At 41.7% G+C, this 21,136-nt stretch overlaps 1 protein-coding gene across 1 annotated transcript in view; it reads right to left on the bottom strand.

Moving 5' to 3' along the window:
- Positions 1 to 21,136, bottom strand: part of WDR47 (WD repeat domain 47) — a 2,078,858-nt gene that overhangs the window by 1,869,704 nt on the left and 188,018 nt on the right. The window contains exon 2 of the mRNA XM_044086053.1: positions 1,132 to 1,309. Within this exon, the coding sequence (XP_043941988.1) occupies positions 1,132 to 1,289 (158 nt within the window). The 5' untranslated portion in view covers positions 1,290 to 1,309. The remainder of the gene's footprint in view (positions 1 to 1,131; positions 1,310 to 21,136) is intronic.

The raw sequence follows: 21,136 nt of genomic DNA, 5'->3' as shown, positions 1-21,136 counted from the left end.
GTGGTGACCTATGCCTAGCCTTTTGAGCCATAAGCAGCTGTTTAATCCATCACCTTTCCTTAACAGCAGAAAGGAAAATCAGAAGTTCTGAAAACAGAGTGTGGTTTGAAGGCTTTTTGGTATACTAGGACAGTGGCACTAAAGCTATGACATTCTGTTAGTTTGTACATGGCGAATAACCTTAAAATATTCTGTGGCAATGTAGAAAATTAAAGGTCTTACAAGAATTAAGTAATATCTGATGCTGCCTAACACACCTGCACTGATTGCAACAGTAATGGTACCATGGTGAATGTCAGACATACATCAGTAGAAAAAACTAGCAAAGTTCAGATACGTATTAGTAGAAGGATCTCTGTCAATATCTAAAGAGGTGACAGAACTAATAAAGGTGACACTGATAAGAGTATAAGCAAAACCAGTACCCGAGACTTGAGTCTCAAATCCTCAATTAAGCAGGTACTCAGGACTTGCTTAAATCTTATAACATGAAGTGATCAGCCAAGGTACAAAATCTCACTAAACCTGAAAAAAAAACAGGAACTGAAGGTCACTGATGAAGATGTACCCTTGGAACTACAGCTGTGAACCTGAGCACTTCTAAACTACATGACTTTTGGGGAAATTACTACACAAAGATCTTAACCTTGCTACAATGAGTAAAAAGTGGATAAAACGCAATACAGAATTAAATGTACAGAAATAGTAAGAAAAAGACTTACGAATTGAAGGAAAGGCCAGAGATGATCAACACATTAAAAGAGACTCTTTGGGGTTAATGAGGTCAAGAAGTACAAAAAACATTGATGTATACACTTCTAAATAAAGTTTACACATTAGGCTCATGTTATCCACATCCGTTCAATGCCTGTGTGAACAACCTACACTGGCTCGCACAGAGGAATTACACTGCTGTGAAAAAAGGCATGGATTCTGCACTTTGCCTGTGAAAGAGCTATATGTAAGGATTACTGCTCAAATGACTCCCAAACACCGGTTTATACTGACCAAAGGAGTGGAAGGGACAGAAACAAAGTGCAATATGCATCAAAGGCCTTCATTTTGGGAAAGTTTACATCACAATGAACGTCTAAACAATATCCTACTACAAACAAGATATTTGGTACATACCTCAGAAAAAGCATGTCATCAGAATACAAGCCATTAATAACTCCACTTTCCTTCTCAAGTGCCAGCATACTGATGTGAAGCTTCTTCAAATTCAGAAAATCCAAAATAAGCTTGATGATTTCAGCCTCCTTCACATTTATAGTTTCTTCAGCTGTCATTGTGCCAAATGTCAAATGAACTACACAAAGAAAAAATAAAAGCAAAAAAAAAAAATGTGTCTATTATTAGAAGGAGTCAAAGAGAGAAAAAATAAGCCTCTAAATACAAAGAGTATGAACAGACTGCAAGTTTAACTGATTAATTTCCCATAACCACAGTGCAGCACTTTGCATTTGCATCTGAAGCAGTGTCACAAATGTGTAATTCCTTAGCATTTACTTCTGTAAGCATTCTGAGACTGCGCATAATAAAAGCTGTACCACAGATGTATGCACATACATATGGTGTGTGTGTGTGTGTGTGTGTGTGTGTGTGTGTGTGTATGAGTTACTCACAATTAACAGTTAATCTTCAAGAAATGGTTATTATAACAGTAAATCATAACATGGCTTTACTTTCCTCTGCCTTTGTCTGTTCCGTTATTTAAGTCCTTTTCATCACTGCTGGTGTTGTGACAGCAATGGTACTTACATAGGTGTCACCCCCCCCCCCCACACACACACACACACACACTACTGCATGCACACATTTTCAGTTCTTTGAGGCTATGTCCACAGGGACACGACTGATTGTTGCAAATAATGTACAATGTGTCAATATGCAGTATGCAACAGGCTCGTAAGGTTTTATAAAAATAAGCATAGCTGTCTATGACATTGCCTCTAGAGATGCTCTTAGTGGAGACAGGAGGCAGGCCCTGTGTCCATTTCCTTTGAAGGAAACAGTTGATCTCTTGTCCTGAAAAACACTTCTGCAGTGGAAACAAAGTTATTTAGTGTTATCTGCTATTCAGGTATTTTGGATAAAACACCGGTAATTGAAAGAATTAGCTTCAAGTAGGCGGCTAAAACCTCTTTTAGTATACAAGAAAGTTTAGCCTTCAGTGATAACTCTTTATTGTGGAATACCATGTGTAAGGTTTTCACATCAATATTTGTAATCTTTCTAAATGAAATGAATGTCATCAAGGACAAGGAGTTCCAAGAGAGGTGCACAATGGCTAGATAATCTACTGTTTCAAAGAAGTCAGTTTAGCCATCCTAAAATTTAAGTTCCAGGGAGGAGAGATCTGTCTTTTTAGTGCTCACAAGTGTACACAATGAAGAAAACATTTTACAATTGGATTTGTTGCAATCTGTTGGACACTAGGATACGAGAACTATACCTTTAATGGAAGAACATCCACAGATGACCTCAAAGAGGCAGTCTAACAGCACAGGTATGATGTTTCAAATGATCAAAGCTTTTACAAGATACTTATGTTACAACGCTCCAATTTCTGAAGATGAAGTGTAATAGTGGTAGTTTTCTTGGTCTCCACAAAAAATTTTATTTTACAGCTTTTGAGAACTCTCTCCTTTTTTAACTATGCAGGTAATTTTTCTAACATTTCCCTTTTACTCCCTCTTTTTTCCTTCTATTTTGCAGTCAGGCTGCTTGAGGGACCCTTTCCTTTCTGAATATTTTTTTATGTCTTTTTAATTTTTTTTTAGTTAAACAACAAGAGAAAGTCTTTAATACCCTAAGTTCAATGGCTTTGTTAAAGCTTAATATTTACTGAGTATTGTGAGCAAGGGAAACACAAAAAACAAAAACAAAAAATAAACCAGGAAAACAAAACAAAAAAAAAATTGTGGAAACCTTGAGGTTCTATCTACCACAAGTAAATTACAGATGATGAGGCCAAAGACATATAGACTAGAAAATTATTCATTTCTAATATTTCCATAGGAAAAATATGCAAACAACGACACCCATACAAAAAAGTTTAGAGATAACTTGTAAATACAGCCAATACATGAAGAATTTGTGCTTTCTCCTATTAACCTGCCAAACTTGGGCATCCTGAGGCAATGGCAACTGCCTCATGTACACTGACAACCCTCTCCTCTTACCTCCCAACACTCAGACTTGTGAGAGATGCACTTATATATCCAAAATGGAAGCCACGCACTCTCCAGCCAAGACCGGAATAGCTGGTCAAGAGGGGAAGGTCAACACTTGCACCACACCACATGGTACACATAGCCCTCCAGAACACACACCAGCACTGCCTTCACATAAAAACACAAACCACACACCCATCTTCGCGGAGGCTCTCAATAAAAATTTACCCAAACAGCAGAGACCTCCATGGCAGAAACGGACTCGACCACCACAACTCAACACTAATCACGAGACATAACTCTACTAAACAGTGTGCCACTCAACCAAAGCCATTAAGGCAAAACAGCATGCCCAACACAATAGTCATAGGTGATTCGACAGTGAGGCATACTGATGTCCCACTCATTAGGTTGAATAAGGAGAAAGTAACACAGTCAGGTGCCAGGATCCGCCACATAACGCACGCACTCAAGTCCCTCAACAACAGGTACAAATATGGCTCTGTCATTGTACATGTGGGTGTGAATGACCTGAGACATACCTCCATGGACTACATGAAAAGAGAACTGGAAGAACTCTCGGATTATGTAGCCCAGGCGGGTATGATCCTAGCCCTGAACAGCATCCTACCATCACCCAGAATTATACCACTGTACAAGCAGAAAATGAATGATTTCAACAACTGGCTAAGTTTCTGGTGTCATTCTAAGGGGATTCAGTATCTGTCTGCCTGGGATGACATGACTGACAGATCTCGATGCTCTGCCAGAAATGGCCTGCATCTGTCAGCCCTGGGCTTCCAGATACTGGCCAAGGCTCTTGCCACCCCTATAGTGCCTTTTTAGGCGGTGTTCCGAAGACCAAATTACCACGTTAACAGCTACAAACAAATGCAATCCGAGGGTCATGCTGCTCAATGCTAGAAGTCAATCTCAAAACGCACTCGCTCAAAGCACTCCTTAAAATGGAGAACATCGATATTTGTGCTGTGACAGAGACCTGGTACAAGGCAGGAGAAAGCACCCCTGCACTACCAGGATATAACTCATTCCACACCTTTTGACCCCAGAACTTGGACCGAAGCTCCAAAGGCAGTGGTGTTTCCATATTCATAAAGGATACATACACCTCCAGACTGGTAGCCCAACATAACACATCAGAGATACTTCAGGTGCAGCTAATATTGGGTAAGACAGAGATTCAGGTCATAGCCTGCTACAGGTCCCCAACTATGTCCCAGGACTCATACTCAGTGTTCCTAAGCACCCTGGAGAATATTAGGGTCCAACTTAACACTCATACTGGGTGACTTCAACTACCCCTCCATTAACTGAGAAAATTACTCATGTACCAATACACTTGCCCAACGTTACCTGGAATTCATTATCTCCAATGCCCTGGATCAGCTCGTTCTTACCCCCACTAGAGGAAGCAATATCCTTGACCTGGTTATTACTAACATGGGCGACCACTGCTCTACACCAATAGTCAACTTCTCCCTGGTTAGTTCCGACCACAAACTAATCACCTTGGAAATCCATATCCCTCCCACCCCACCCCCCACAAAGGTAACCACCATGAAAAACTTCTCTAAAGCTAACTTTGGCCTCTTAAAAACAGAGGTGGCTAACTTCACTGCATCCATGCAAATGGAGAACAGTTGCATGGCCACCAAATCTTACACCAATGGACTGTACGAACAAGTACAGAAATGCATGGATCTCGCCATACCCAAAAGAACCAAGACTCACTCCTCCCAAAAAAAGGAAGCCAATCTGATGGTCCCTGACATAAATAAACTCTACAACAGAAGGAGGAAACTGATGCAGAATAAGGTGAAGTCCCAAGAATGGAAAAACTCCCTTATCAGCCTCAACAAAAAGTTGAGATCCCTCATCAAATCCTCTAAAGCTAGCTATGAAAACAGAATTGCAGCATATAGTAAGGACAACCACAAGACCTTCTATAGTTATGTAAAGAATCGCCATGGCAATGCCCAGATTTGCTCTGAGCTACTGCACAATGGTACCTCCTATACCCAGCCAACAGATATTGCCAATATACTGGCCGACAGATTCAGTGCCAGCTTTACCCCTCTCCCCCCCAAGGACCAATCACAATACCAGTAGTCTGCCCGGCACCCAGTATTACTGCTGCACAGGTTAAAACAGCACAGTCCAAGGCCAAGAATACAGCTTCTATGGGACCTGACAATATCCCTGGCTGTGTTCTACATGAACTACAGAGTGAACTGGCAATTCACCTGTGTGGCCTGTTCAATCACAGCCTCACATCAGCCTTTGTCCCTACCAAATGGCACACTGCTACAGTCATCCTTCTCCACAAAGGAGGAGTGACTACACACCCTGGGAACTATCGCCCCATTAGCCTGACGAGTCTGATATGCAAAGCTACGGAACTCATCATCATGGACCTAATAAACAAGGATATAAGGAATCTCAGAACACTGGATCCCACACAGTTTGATTTTGTGAAGGGGAGATCATGCCTGCTCAACTTGGTCGACTTCTATGAGTCAGTCACCAGATCTGTGGATGAAGGCAAGGTGGTTCATACAGCCTACCTTGATCTGGCCAAGGCCTTTGATACCATTCCCCACTTAGGAATCACAGAAAAATTCACTAAGCTAGGCATCAACCCCTATATCACTAGGTGTGTTGCAAACTGGCTCACAGACAGAACACACAGTGTCAAAGTAGCTGACTCCAAATCAGACTGCTGACCAGTCATGAGTGGAGTCACACAGGGTACGGTCCTGGGTCCTCTCCTGTTTGACATCTACTTCCCTGAAGTCCAGGCCAACACGAAGGGACTCTGGCTGACAAAGTTCGTAGATGATTGCAAGTTGGGAGCTATTATTGACATCCTAAAGAAAGGCCTCACTGAGACCAACGACTGGTGTCAGAACCATGGCCTTAAGCACAGTGCAAAAAAAGTGTCATCATCCCCTTTGGGAATTACAACATCGATGACAGTCCACTGAACACAGAAGGCGTTCTAAGAGATCTGGGAACACAGGTTGACAGCAACCTCTCTTTTGAGCACCACATTGCCAATGTTGTCAGAAAGTCCTTCTATGTGGCACATCTCATTACTAAGGGTTTTGCATCCAGAAAGAAAAAGGTCATTGTCTCCCTCTACTCTTCCCTCATTAGGCCAATCAGCAAGTACAATGCCCCATTTGGCATGTACCTCACTAGACACATGCAACAACTGGAGAGGCTGCAAAAGTACTTCACAAAGAGGATCCTAAGCCTTAAACACTTGTCCTATATGGACAGACTCAAAAAACTACTATTCTCTGTCTCATATTGCCTACTTAGAGGTGATCTCTGTTTCACTTACAAAGCCATGTCTGACCCAGCTCTGTTAGAAATGCTACATCTAAAGAAATCCCAATCCCTCCGCACCACACACTCCAGAGACCTCAAACTCATTACCACAATCAACAGAACGTGCTCGAGGGACAGGTTCATAACCCAGAGACTACCCATGCTATGGAACAGACTTCCCATACATGTCAAACAGAGCACCTCACTGGAAATCTTGATGAGTGGATGGGAAATAGAAAGTTCACCCCGGGGGTCACTCCAGTGGCTATATTCAACAGAGGCACTAGGATCTAAGGTAAGCTGGCATGATGCCAGGGTAATCCTATGGGTTAGGCTTGTAAAGGCTCCAGGGCCATTAGCCTAGTACACACCTATGAACCTATGAAACAGGTACATGCAGATACTGTACTGATTATACAAGAATACTGATATGACCTACAGCAGTACTGCTGCAAGTGTGAGGCCAGAACTAGCATGCATTCAGTCATGCATTTAAAGGCTACCCAGAGAAGAGTACTGGTCTCAACAAACCACGTTCATGCCATCCCACAAGATGCATAGCAGAAACAGTAAAATAACTGTCCCTCAAAAACATGACCGCAGATATACAACGCAAATAATTCTGTTACTAAAAGCTACGTATGACCCATGAACTATGTACTTTTAGAGAGTCAAGTGAAAAAAAATACATAATATCATAATAAAGTATATAAACAAATCATCTAACAATATTCATTAATGAGAAAAATAGCTTTGGAAATGACAGCTTTATGAAACAGAGGAAGATGTTGGCGCTGTTATCTTAAGGGCAGGAAAGCCGGATGAAAACATACATTTATAGAGGAAAAAGATACACATATGAAACCAATCAGCCTGGTCAAAAGTCAGAAGAAAAAGAACAACCCTCACTTCCTTCCTTTATTGCAAAGCACATGATCACATGACCTCTCCACAACTATGACGTCAGTGTAAGAGCACACACACAATCAATCACTCTCTTTTTTATTATTATAAGCCAACACCCCCACTTGCTCTTGCACTGTATACAAACACATTTTAAGAACATATTTTAGATAACTTTCTCCTTTACATTCCAAACACGTAATATATCAACCTTTCAATCTTCTATTTCGTAGCAGGTTTGGTAAAGATATCTGCAACCATGTCTGCTGTTGGGCAATATCATCAAGTGCACATCTAACAAAATGATACTTAATGTCAACATGTTTACATCTCTGATGACTTACTGGATTCTTTGTCAAAGTGATTGCTCCTTGATTGTCCTCAAATATTGTTACTGGCACACATTTGCACTCTCCATCCATTTCACTCAGCAACTGCACAAGGTACAAACTCTCCTGTGTTGTTGCTGCCAATGCCATGTACTCTGCCTCACATATAGATAAAGCCACAGTTTGTTGTTTCTTTGATTTCCATGAAATAATAGGCCCATCTCTGTTAAGGCTTAAACAGTAACCTGTTGTACTATGCCTATCATTTTGATCTGTTGCCCAATATGCATCACTGTATGCTACAAGCTGAAGTTTTTCTTCATTTTTCTTGTAACACAGCTCTCTGTCCAATGTACCTTTTAAGTACCTTAGCACAAGTTTGGCTATTGTCAAATGAGATTCACTCGGTTGTGACAAATATTGAGAGAGTTTACTTACAATCCAGCTAAGATCAGGTCTTGTGAGGGTCATAACGTATATCAAACTACCCACAAGCGCACAATATTTTCTTGGGTCGGTAGATTCACTATCACATTCAAAGTTTTTTTGTTCAGGAGGAGTACTTCTTACCTTACAATTAGACATACCAAATCTCTAAAGAATTTTTGTGATGTACCTATTTTGGTTCATCTTTACTTCACCACTGTTCTGTGTAAAGTCAATGCCTAAAAAATGTCTTAGTTTTCCCAGATTTTTCATTTTAAATTTAGCTTTGAGTATCTCTTTTACATCGTACAGTAATTCATTGTCACTAGCTGCAATAATGAGATATCAACCCATATAATTAGGACTATTTTCTCAATTCCAGCCTGTCTAGTGAGCACACAGTGGTCTGCCGGGATTTTGGGCAAAACTATTTTCAGATAGTCATGCAACATCCTGTTCCAGTTACGTCCTATTTCAATCCCTACAATGATTTATTCAGTTTACAAACCAATTTTTCATCATTATTTGATTTCTTTTCAAAGCCTTCAGGTTGCTCCATATACACCTCACAGTCAATAGGAGCATGTAAATAGAGTTGCACCAAATGGATGTGCAAACGGCCTAAGTCATACTTAGCTGCCATCTGTATTAGACTTCGTACAGATGTCATACTTGCAGTTGGTGCAAATGTTTCATTGCAGTCTATACCAGCAACTTGACTGTAGCATTTAGCCACATATCTGGCTTTGTAAGTCTCAGTATTATTTGCATTGTCTTTTACAGTGAAAACCCACCTACCCCCCCACTGCATTTTTATCTTCTGGCAGTGTGGCGAGTGCGAATGTGTTGTTTTCCTTTAAAGACTCAAGTTCCTCGTTCATAGATTTGACCCACTTCTCAGAGTTAGACGAAGTCATGGCCTCTTTAAAGCTCTGTGGTGTGTTGCATATTAGCCAGTAACAATAGCAAACATTAACTGTCACATAATCGTTGTTTTCAACTTTACACTCATAGTCCTTCAAGTATGCAGGTGGTCTTCTCTCTCTTTTGGAATAGTGCGTATCCTGCCTTTCCTCTTCCTGTCTTATTTTTGTGTCTCCATCATCTGTTGTAGATTCAGTGTAAATCACTTGTATCTCTTTTGTGATTTGGACCGTCAGCTTTTGATTCTGATTTAACATGCACACTTCTGGTACTAAAATCTTCATCCATCATTTCTGGGTCTGTCTGAATCTGGCGTTCAACTACATTCTTACTAATGAATTTGACTAACCTATGTTTAAGGAGCTTTCCTGTGTCTGGATAACAGACCAGATATGATGGGCTGTTTTTATCATATCCAATAAAGATCCCCTTATCACATCTTGGGTCTAACTTCCTCTTATCTTGTCTGTATGCATAGCACACTGATCCAAATTCTCTCATCCTTGAAAGATCAGGTTTCTTTCCTGTTAGCATGAAGAATGGGGTCTGTCCCACACACCTGTTATAACATGTTGTGAATAAAAGCAGCAGTCATTACTGCATATGCCCACAACTCTTTAGGTAAGTCATTCTCTATCAACATACACCTTGCCATTTCAAACAGTGTTCTCCAATTTCTCTCTGCTGTCCCATTCTGATGGGGTTAGTAAGGTGCTGATGTTTCGTGTCTTATAGCATTTTTACTCAGTAGTAACTGAAAATTTTTTGACATGAACTCAGTGCCATTATCTGATCTGATGCCCTTTACCCTCCCGTAAGAGACTGAATCTGCAATGAACTTCAGTCGCTTTGACTGTGTCACCCTTGGCTTTCAGAAAGTAGACTAATATTGCACCTGAGTAGTCATCAGAAAATGCTAAAGTGTAATTAAATCCATCTTTTGCTACTGGCTCAATAGAGCCAGCCAAGTCAGTATGGACTAGCTCAAACGCAGTTTTTGCTCTTGCATCAGGTTTTCTGTTTCTGCTCTGGACAAATTTCCCCTACGTACAGGTTTCACAATCTAAGTTAGATCTCTCAACTTTACCTGTAATTTTCATTCCTTTTACCACCTTTTCTAATTTTGACACATCTTCAAAGTTACAGTAACCAAGGATCTTATGCCATGCTTGAATGTCATGACAGCTCTGAGATGCATCATAATGTGTCTCACCATTGTTTTCTTCGTCATATGCGTCTAAGTAATAGAGTCTATCATACTCCATTATGTCAAACCTGGTGCTGTTTTTATAGATGTGTTGATCCCGTCCTTGTAAAAGCTGAGCAAGGCTCCTTTGGATGTTGCTGCCTTAACAGAAAAGATGCTTTGTGGATACGTCGGGATGTACAGCACCCGAGTCATCATCACCTTCACTTTGCATCCATCTGTATTTAGCAGCCACACCTCTGCATCACCTCTCTTTCTCACGACACCGCTGGTTCTTATCCCATCAGCCAGTTCCACAATGTGCTCCTCCGGTTGGAAAGTTGCATCGAAGTGTTTACATTTTTTCAGGTTGTTAATTGTGTGTGACATCGTGCCAGTGTCCACCATTAATCCTGTTTTAATTCACGGATCTGATACTCATTCATTTTGAAAACAAATGTGTGATCATCTGCGTCAGCTGCCTGCTTCACATTATCTTTCTTCTTTCGTCTGCAGTTACTGTCATTTGTGGCTGGAGTTTTTGCATAAACTACACCACTGTCTCTGTCCTTTATATTCTCTCCGGCATTCTCGTGCCTTGTGTCCCTTTTGGCCGCAGCTATAGCATGTAATCTCCGCTTTTACTCTTTCTCCAAAGCCACTCGCTTTCATCACGTTATCATTACTTATATTGGCATTACATTTTTCAGTATGTTCATAGCTTCTCAGCCTTGTTTTGAACTCACCAAAGCTTAACTTATCATCATCTTGTGTGATGTGGACTGCAAACGGTTTAAAAGTTTCAGGCAATCCTTTCAGAATCATTGCAATTAGTAATCCATCACTGAGCTTCTCCCCAGCATTTCTAAGCACCGTAATGGCCGTTTCAGCCTGAATAATGTAGTCTGTGACACTTTCACTGGCAGCCTTCTGTAGGCTTGTTAATTCGGTGTATAGGCTAATTACCTGTGGTTTCCCTTTTCCAGCATAGTGGTCTCTCAGGATCTGAAGCGCTTCTCTACCGTCGTCTGCAGCTTCCCTCATGACGAGGGACAAACTTTTGTCATCCAAGAACTGTATTAGTTCTACATAGGCCTCCTCATTTTTCTCAGCGTCGCCTTCCTCCTCATTTTCATCATCCTCTGCGTCCTGCTGCACATTTCACAGAATGGTGTCTTTCAGCCCTAGCAAGCGCAGATGGCCTAAAAACTTTATCTCCCACAACTCATAATTCTTTTCATCTCCGTCAAAACATAGTCTATGCCATCGGCTTCCTACTTCCCTCCTGGGCCCTTAACCTGTTGGCGCTGTCATCTTAAGGGCAGGACAGCCGGATTAAAACATACATTTACGGAGGAAAAATAAACACATATGAAATCAATCAGCCTGGTCAAAAGTCGAAGAAAAAGAACAACCCTCACTTCCTCCCTTTATTGCAAAGCACATGATCACATGACCTCTCCACAACAATGACATCAGTGTAAGATCACACATACAATCAATCACTCTCTTTTTTACTATTATAAGTCAACAGAAGAAAAAAAATGGTACAAGGCGATGCACAATTTTTACACGAGAGACAACAATGATGACATTTACGAAATCTAGATGTGCACAGTCATCTTAGAAATTACCTGGATAAGACTGCGTGTATCACAAACACAGATTAGTAATTCCTTCTGCTAAAGGAAAATGTGCTGGCAAACTAATCCAATTCAAAAGGCTACACAATTATATTTAGTCTGTTATAAGACAGCAACATCTACAGGGCTGGTGATGGCTTACTTCACCGGGAAACCATCTGTGTCTCAAACTTATTTTAAGAATGCAGCTGCAAGTGATTAATGTGAGGCTATCTGACAAGTGTTCTCCTCAATTATCATACAAACTAAATACCCAGTTCTATAGCAAGACATGACTTTTGTACACTATCATACTAGGGGACTTCAACATAGTTGCAGCTCAACAACTCTCCCTCAGAATCAAGCTTGTGTGGCTTTACCCAGTTAATCACCTCTACCACTAAAATCGATTAAAACAACTGACAGGCAATCACCGCTAGCTTGGGTCCTTACCAACAAACCAAACACACTCTACACATTCCGATGCATATTAGACAACATAAGTGACCATCTTTCTACTTATGTGGTCAGAAATTACAATAGTCAATCCAAATGCAACATATAAATAAACATGTAGTGCAACAAAATTTAACCTTAATCAAAATACTAACGCATATAAAGTACAGTTTTGTACCTACCATAAATGTAGATGTTCGAGGATCCACATTGCTGCAGTCCTTACTATTGGGTAGTCCGCTGTCCAGTCGGCCCGAATACCAGAGTATATGGCTGACGTCGGTCAGGGCGCATTAGACTGACGTCAGTACGTCAGGGTACTAATGCGCATGACCGACGTCATATCCTCAGTCTTTTCTTGCCCCAGATGTCAGAAGACCCTAAAAAGACAAGGCTCAAAATACCTGCACCAAAATTATGTACAATATATACAAAAATATCAACATATAACCTCACCTACACAACCACCCCTAAACACAGTGAGGAAGGAGGGAGGTAAATTGGACTGCAGCAATGTGGATCCTCGAACATCTACATTTATGGTAGGTACAAAACTGTACTATGTTCTTCGTTCCACATTGCTGCAGTCCTTACTATTGGGTAGAATCCCAAAGCAGAGGTAAGGGAGGCTGGCAAATCATAAAGAAGTAGGAGCTGACAACATGCCCTGCAAAACAGCTGTGGCAAAACCAGCCCTAGACTTAGAGTAGATAGGAAGGTGATAATGCTTAGAGAAAGTATGCACTGAACTCCAAGTAGCTGCCTCCAAAATATCCTTAGTTGCCACCCCCTTTAGAAATGCTGTTGAAGTGGCAGTAGCCCTAGTGGAATGAGGCCTAATCCCAGCTGGAATCTCCTTGCCATGATGGGAATAACAAAATGCAATGCAAAAGCCAATCCACCTAGAAATAGTTCGTTTTGACACAGGCTTGCCCTGCGAACTCAAAGCAAAAGAAACAAACAACTGCTGAGACTGCCTAAAATCCTTAGTCCTGCTTAAATAATAACGCAATTGCCTGTGTACATCTAAAGTGTGCAAAATCTTTTCCCCTTTATTTTGGGGGTCTGCATAAAAAGTAGGCAAATGAATAGTTTGGTTTAAAGCCACACTAGAAACCACCTTAGGCATAAAGGAAGGATTAGTACGTAATGATACCCTATCCTTATGGAAAATCAAAAAGGGCTCTACTGCCATAAGGGCCTGCAACTCAGACACCCTTCTTGCAGAAGTAATAGCCAACAGAAAAGCAGTCTTCCATGACAAGTATTTCAATTCAGCAGTAGCCGCAGGCTCAAAAGGTTGTAGAGTAAGTTTTTCCAACACAAAATTGAGATCCCAAGCAGGAGTAGGAGCTCTACGTGGGGTCTTATATTCTTTGCCCTCTAAGAAACTGCTTGAACAAAGGATGCGAAAACAATGGTGGGTCACAATCATAGTGAGCTGAAATTGCTGCAGCATGAATCTTAATGGAAGAGAAGGACAAACCTTTGTCCAATAACTCAGTAAGATATTGAAGAGCCACACTCAAATTAGGCTCAGAAATCTCCAAATTCTTTGCTGTACTCCAAAATAAAAATCTCTTCCATTTTTCTGCACACTTTCCTTGTACTAGGTCTTCTAGCTTCCATAATCACATTTAAAACTTGTTGAGGAAGTTGAGACCGCTGTGTTTCAACACAGAATATGCCAGGCTGTTAGATGAAGAGAGTGAAGCTTGACATTGAGCAGATGACCGTCCTTCTGAGATAACAGATGAGGAATCAGAGGTAAAGGCCAAGGAGGCTTCTTTACCAGACTCCGTAGTAGTGGGTACCAGTGTTGCCGAGGCCAATCTGGAGCTATCAAAATCATCCTTGGCCTGTCTTGTCTGACCTTTAATAGTACCTTTGGAAGAAGAGGCAGAGGTGGAAAGGCATACACATGAAGGTTTTTCCAACTGAAAGACAGAGCATCCACTTTCCAAGCTGTGTGATGAAACCCCTTTGTGCAATACTTTGGCAGCTGGTGGTTTAGTGGAGAAGCGAACAGATCTATGTCTGGAGTTCCCCATGACACTGTCAATTTCTGAAATACATGAAGATCCAGTTTCCACTCGTGGGGATCCATGATTTGTCTGCTTAACACATCTGCTAAGGAGTTCTGTGCTCCGGCAGAAACCTTGCCCGAAGAGTTAGTTGCAAGCTTAGCGCAGTCTCTCATAAAATCATTGCTTGCCTGCATAGAGGAAAAGAATGTGTTCCCCTTGCTTGTTGATGTACCACATGACAGTTGTGTTGTCTGTTAGAATCAACACCTGCCCTGGAAGAAGTAACTCCTTGAAAGCCATTAATGCAAACTGGACTGCTAACATCTCCTTCATGTTGATATGTAGATGCTGTAGTCTGGCAGGCCACTTGTCTTGTATCCACTTTCCATTTAGATGAGCTCCCCAAGCAATGTCCGAGGCATCTGTCGTTAAAATCTGACTCGCCTCTGGCCGGGTCACAGAGAGTCCCTTGTTTAGGTGACATTCCTGAGCCCACCACAAAAATTCTTTTGAAGGCAAGGTATTATTTGAATGACAGTGTCCAAATCCTGGCAGTGCTGTGTCCATACATTTTGAGATACCATTGTAGCTTCCTCATATGCAGTTTGGCATTGGGAAGCACCAGAATACAAGATGCCATGAACCCTAATGCTTGAAGGACTGTCCTTGCAGTCAGCACGGACTGATGAGATAGTTGATGGAAGTAAAGTGATAGACTCTTTTGTTTGTCCGGGGTTAAAAGGCCATCTGGGCTGCTGTATTCAGTCTCACACCCAGAAAGCACATGTCTTGAGAGGGTACTAGACTGGACTTTATTTCGTTCACAGAATACCCTAGGCATCTTAGCACTGCTATAACATATTCCAGATGCTGTAGAAGGTCTTCCTTTTCTTGAGCCAGAATCAGGCAGTCGTCCAAGTAAGGATAGATTTGAATTCCTTGTAGCCTGAAGTAAGCTATCACTGGAGCCAGAACCTTTGTGAATACTCTCGGCGCAGTAGATAAGCCAAAGGGCAATGCAGAGAACTGATAATGAGAATTTCCAGCTCGAAACCGCAGATACTTCCTGCAACTTAGCCTTATAGGCACATGAAGGTAAGCTTCCTTGAGATCTAAAGTTACCATCCAGTGATCTTTGCCCAGCAGAGGTAAAAGCTGTTGTAACGTCAACATCTTGAACTTGGGAATGTCCAGATAAGTGTTGAGGAGAGATAAATCCAAAATTGGTCTCCACGTGTTCCCCTTCTTTGGTACTAGGAACAGGCGAGAATAAAATCCTAGGCCCCTTTCTGATACAGGAACTGGCTGAATGGCCCCATCTGGAGCAACTGAGAAATTTGCTTGTGAGCCTCTTTTCTTTGTGGAGGAGGAACGTCTGGCATGCCTTTGAAAGGAGGCATTGTATGGAAATAAAACCTGTAACCGTGGTGAATGATATCCAACACCCATCTGTCTTGAGTAATTAAATCCCAATTTTCTTTGAAAAGAGACAGTCTTCCTCCCAAAGGAGCTACCAGACGAGAATCTACTGGCAGCTGAAAAGGCAGGTCATTGGGTCTGTTTACGAAAGGACTGACCCCTGCCCTCACCAGAAGTCTGAGCAGGTGAACTCCTGTTCTAGGCCTAAAAGAACCTTGAGCTCTGCCCCTACCACGCCTAGACCTACCCCTAGACTGGGAATCATAAGCAGGATATGTCCACCCCTAGCAGGCCAATTTCTACTAAACTTGGTGGCTGCACCTGCAAAAATCTTTAACAGTTTGCATAGACTTAGCTTTGTCCTCCATTTTCTTTAAAACTGCTTCCACAGGCGAACCAAACAACACATCAGACTGTAAAGGAGCATCCAAAATCCTTGTCTTAACATGCTCAGCTAAATTCTGATCCCTCAACCAGGCATGCCTGCGAAGAACAGAACTAGTGGCAGCCACCCTCGAGGAGGCCTGTACAGCATCAAAACCACATTGCAAAGAATGCTTACCCACTTGTTCAGACACATGAACCAAATCCAGCAACTCTTTACACTCAATACCTTCCGCCAAAGCATCCACCTTAGATTTCAATTGTGAAAGGAGATAATTTTGATATTTTAGCATGTGAAACTGACAATTCAACGCCCTCATGGCTAGAGTGGCAGAAGTATACACTTTCTTTCCCCACCTATCCAAAGCCCTTGCCTCTTTATCAGTGGGAACAGGATTTTTAACCACAGAGGCCTTAACACCTTTAGGCCCCTGAGAAACAGTTTCTGGGTCCGCCCTAGGACTCTTAAACAAATACTTATGAGCTTCAGGCACCCTATAGTACCTATCGGGTTTAACAGGAGCAGGAGGCAAAGAGTCAGGGTTCAGGGAAGCCTCTGCAAAACATCTTCCACCACATTCAACACAGGAGGTATAGCTAAGGGCCCATGCTGGGGTAAAACAAGAATTCCCTAAGCCTTTTCCTGGAATCAGAGTAATCCTGGCCTTCCCATTTAAAGTGCTCCCTCATGGAATGCAGAGTCTCTGAAAATGAGAAATCCTCAGGAGGAGAAGCTGTAGGAGTGGAATCATCCACATCAGAATCAGAATAAGGAGGATACTCCTGCAAATCTTCCGCAGAAGACTCAGAAGCCTCTGAACACTGTTCAAAACTATCAAACTCGGTTCCACCCTGGGCCTCTTATCAGGGGGCATAGAACCTCTAATCATAGTAATCAAATCTTCTGCCATTTTAAGCATATGTTTCTTAGGTACAGAACCCGAAATGCTAGGAGAAGCCCCCACTGAAGCTGAACTTGGCCTACCTCTCAAAGAAGTTTTGGCAACAGAAGGAGAGGCTCTAACTACCTTGGGAAGAGAGGGAAGAACAGTTACCTGCGAAGCCACTCAGGCTGGCCTACCTCCTGAGAAGGCACATCCTGTAACAGTAAAGTTTCTGCCTGAGACTCCATAGAAACTCCTGGCAAAACCTCTGGCTCCACTGAGCCTTCTAAAGAACCGGCGTCCGGGACTGCCGGTTCATCAACCCTAGGCTTCGCTGTTTTGTCCTTGCGCTTCTTGACGAAGCGGGCCGGAGCATCCGGCGGCATTTTATAATTGCAACGCTTCCCAAACACTAACCTGGCACAGTCTAACCTCCTCTTAATAGTGCGTTTGTTAAACCTAGCACAAGAGCGGCAACCAACAACGCCGTGCTCAGGCCCTAAACAAGGTATACACAAGGTATGGTAATCCCTATGAGGTATCTGTTTCCCACAAGAAATACAGTTATTCACTTTTTCTGACATCCGGTTAAATACTGAGGCAAGAAAAACAAAATGTTCCCCAACGGGGTACTTAGCCAACTCTGATTCGGTCTGAAACTCCGGTTTCGGAAATATTTCAGAACGCCAACCTGCACTCGCAAAACTGCTTCTGCATCGGACCATGCGGCAAAAAAGACTGAGGATATGACGTCGGTCATGCGCATTAGTACCCTGACGTACTGACGTCAGTCTAATGCGCCCTGACCGACGTCAGCCATATACTCTGGTATTCGGGCCGACTGGACAGCGGACTACCCAATAGTAAGGACTGCAGCAATGTGGAACGAAGAACATCTGGAATATAATACAATCTCTGCCACTGTATGCTGTTTTCTCAAATGTCAATGAAACCTTTGTAAATATTCTAAACAATATAGCCCCTGTAAAAACAAAAAGGGCTAAATCAAGCCCTGCACCATGGCTAACAAATGGAAAACAACGTATGCCTTTAATGATACAAAAACAGAACATAAAACAGATTTCAAAACTTTAGGCACCTCAGAAATCTCACCAAGCATCACATTAAAACAGATGTACAAAACTATTATATCAAACAATATACGCACCAAAACAATCCTAAACATTTCTGGCCAGCCCTAAATAAGTTACTAAATTCGGGCCACTACCACACATTCTCCTTCTACACCCAATAGAAAGGATTTAATTCCTTCTCAATTCAACTCCCACTTCACACAGACAGGGTTGCCCTTCATCAATAATAATACCAGCGGACCTCTGTATGTTCATTACATTGATCACTGCTGTAACAGCCTTAGCTATACAGTTTATATCCTGCCAAGTATACAACAGCCGACCAGCTTCCAAAGCTTCAGGGCACCTTCCACTCGTGCAAGCTATCAGTCATCTCGAGCTGAGATGACTAAAAAGACTGGTCTGGGCACAAAGCCCTTCAGAGCTTTCCTTACACTGAACAGTATACTCTTCGGAGGCTATCGATGTTCAATGTTGGCTTGTGTTGCTGCTCATAGGCTGGGCACACAAGTTCCATTTTGGGAAAAAACTTTCAGTTTAGAAAAAAAATGGTTTGATGAAACCTTCCTGTTCAGGAAAGTTATTTTAAAGCTAGGAGTTATTGTACTTTTAAACGAGAGAAAATTTAAACATTAAAGTACTAAAAACAATTTTTTCTGTGGATAAATGTTGGTTATTTTACTTTTTGGGGCTGACTAAAGTGCTTTCTACTGTATTTTCCTGTAAAAAAGTGACTTTTAAAGATTTTTTTTACTGGGTTTTGCTGCTCGTTTTCCTGGAGAAAGAGATGTAATTTTTGGCTTGACCATGGAACAAACTGTCTGTCACATCATCAATCCTTCTTCCGGCCACAAAAAGAAAACGTTAAGCAAACAATTTGTCTCTTCTATAGCGACAAGTTATCTATGTTCATTCCTCCCTAATTACAGTATTTGACTTCTTTGTCAAGCGAACTGGGTCTGTCCTCACACTAAACCAACCAACATCAGCTGTGCTGTGAATTTTACTCAAACACTTTGGACAGGCACCTTAGCAAAGGAAAAGCAAGCGAAAGAGGTAAAACCTTAGGATGCATTTCCCACTTATCCTGCCAACTGTGACTAGTGTCTTACATTTTACTTTTTTATAACTATATTAAGGCAGGCGTTATCTCTTATGATTACTCTTTGCTTGACTCTTCCTTTCAAAACACTTCTATCTCAATAGGTACATTCCCTTTAGGGTGAGCCCACCCCATTAAAGTGGCTGAACCACATACACTGCTTTACTGTAATACAATTATTAGCATGGCCTCTTTTCTTCACACTGTCATCTCTGAACAATGTATGCATTTGCACCTACCCTTTTATGAGCTCACGGTTAGACAAAGACTTTGACTGATTAACTCCCAAGACAATAGGAGTCATGTCCAGTTCGCACTCCTCCCAACCTCGACTCTCCAGCCACCCTGAAGACCAGCTATTATATTTGTTCTGATCTCCACCCACTTTCACATCCTAAAGACACACCTCTTAAAAAGTCACCAACATTGTCTCACTACCCTCGTAGTCAGTACTACAATATTACTGGAAGTCTTAACTTCTACTTACAATTTCCTTTACAAACACAACACACATCCAATCAGTAGAATGTTCCTCTTCCCACAGCTTACCCTGTTCAACCTCCTCCTCCTTTCTGCTTCACCTCCCTCATTCCCTACTACCAGTAACAAACACCTTCATAAAATAGAACACTGTGGTTAGGTCGCAGGGAAAATGCTTGTAACACACAGAATCTGCAGCTACAATAGTAGTTTCTGAAGAAAGCTGAATTTGGATTCCGTATAGAAGCCAAAAAGTGCTACACTCAACTACTCCTGAGTAAGAAAAAAAAAGAAACTAAAAACATAATGGCCCATGTACAAAAAGCACTGCTATGCTACATACCATGTTGGGATTATTTACTAATCTACTTTAGTCCTTCTTTGGCAGCTTCGGTGATCTCCTGACTATGCCCAATAACACCTTACACCTGTGGAGGGGGTTTTGACTGGTGTTCTGAAGGCTCTTATTGCAGCTGCAAGGGAAGGACTAAATTAAGTAAATTAATAAATAATACCAACTCAGTGTATAGTGCAGAAGCACTTTTTGTACATGAACCATTTTGTTTTATTTTTAGTTTCTTACTCAGGAGTAGATGAATACAGCACCTTTCGGCTTCTATATGTAAGCCAAATTCAGCTTTCTTCAAAAGCAATTACTGTACCCGTGGACACTGTGGTTTACGTGCATTTAGGCTGTATCCTAACCACAGTGCCCCTCAGCCCCAAAAACACTTACATAGTGATATGATTGGTTGTGTATTTCCCCTACTTCCATAACTTTCTCACCAACAAACCACAACCCCTCAGTCATGAGACCAAACCTACTTCACAGCTCTGCATTGTCAGGACCATTTTTCTATAAGATTGCTAGGACTGAAACATTTTTCTCTCTGCCTAAAAACACCAAATACTTCATTCGGATTATCCTTCATAATCTTTATACTCCTTAACAGTTAACAGTGAACCCAACCCAAGCCCAACAACCCCTTTCTTCTACATCAAATCTACTCCCTTCCTACAGTGGCCTGTACCCTCCTCAATGTACATAGCATGAGAAATGAGTTAGAATGCCTGGGTTGTGCTGGGAAACTAAAGCTCTTATGTGGTCTAACAGTCAAAGAATCCTGGGTCAAAATAGACTTCTCCAGCTTCCAACACTGTCTAAACTCCTACAAGCATATCAATGACGCTAAACTAGGCAAATAATCAGGTGGAGGCTGTGATGAAGGGAGATACTGCCAGCACAGTTAACTGGAATTTTGTAAGTAATTATATGTCATTTGTGATTATCAACATTATTTATACAAGATGCTAACCCAGCCACTGGGGATGCAGAAGCCAGTGCATTTCTTTGTGCCGGTCCCAAGCCC

Source organism: Protopterus annectens, chromosome 10.part0, assembly GCF_019279795.1.
Source record: "Protopterus annectens isolate FY-2018-M chromosome 10.part0, PAN1.0, whole genome shotgun sequence".
Lineage (NCBI taxonomy): Eukaryota > Metazoa > Chordata > Ceratodontiformes > Protopteridae > Protopterus > Protopterus annectens.
Note: the sequence above shows the minus strand (reverse complement) of the source record. Positions and strands in the feature narration are given on the sequence as shown.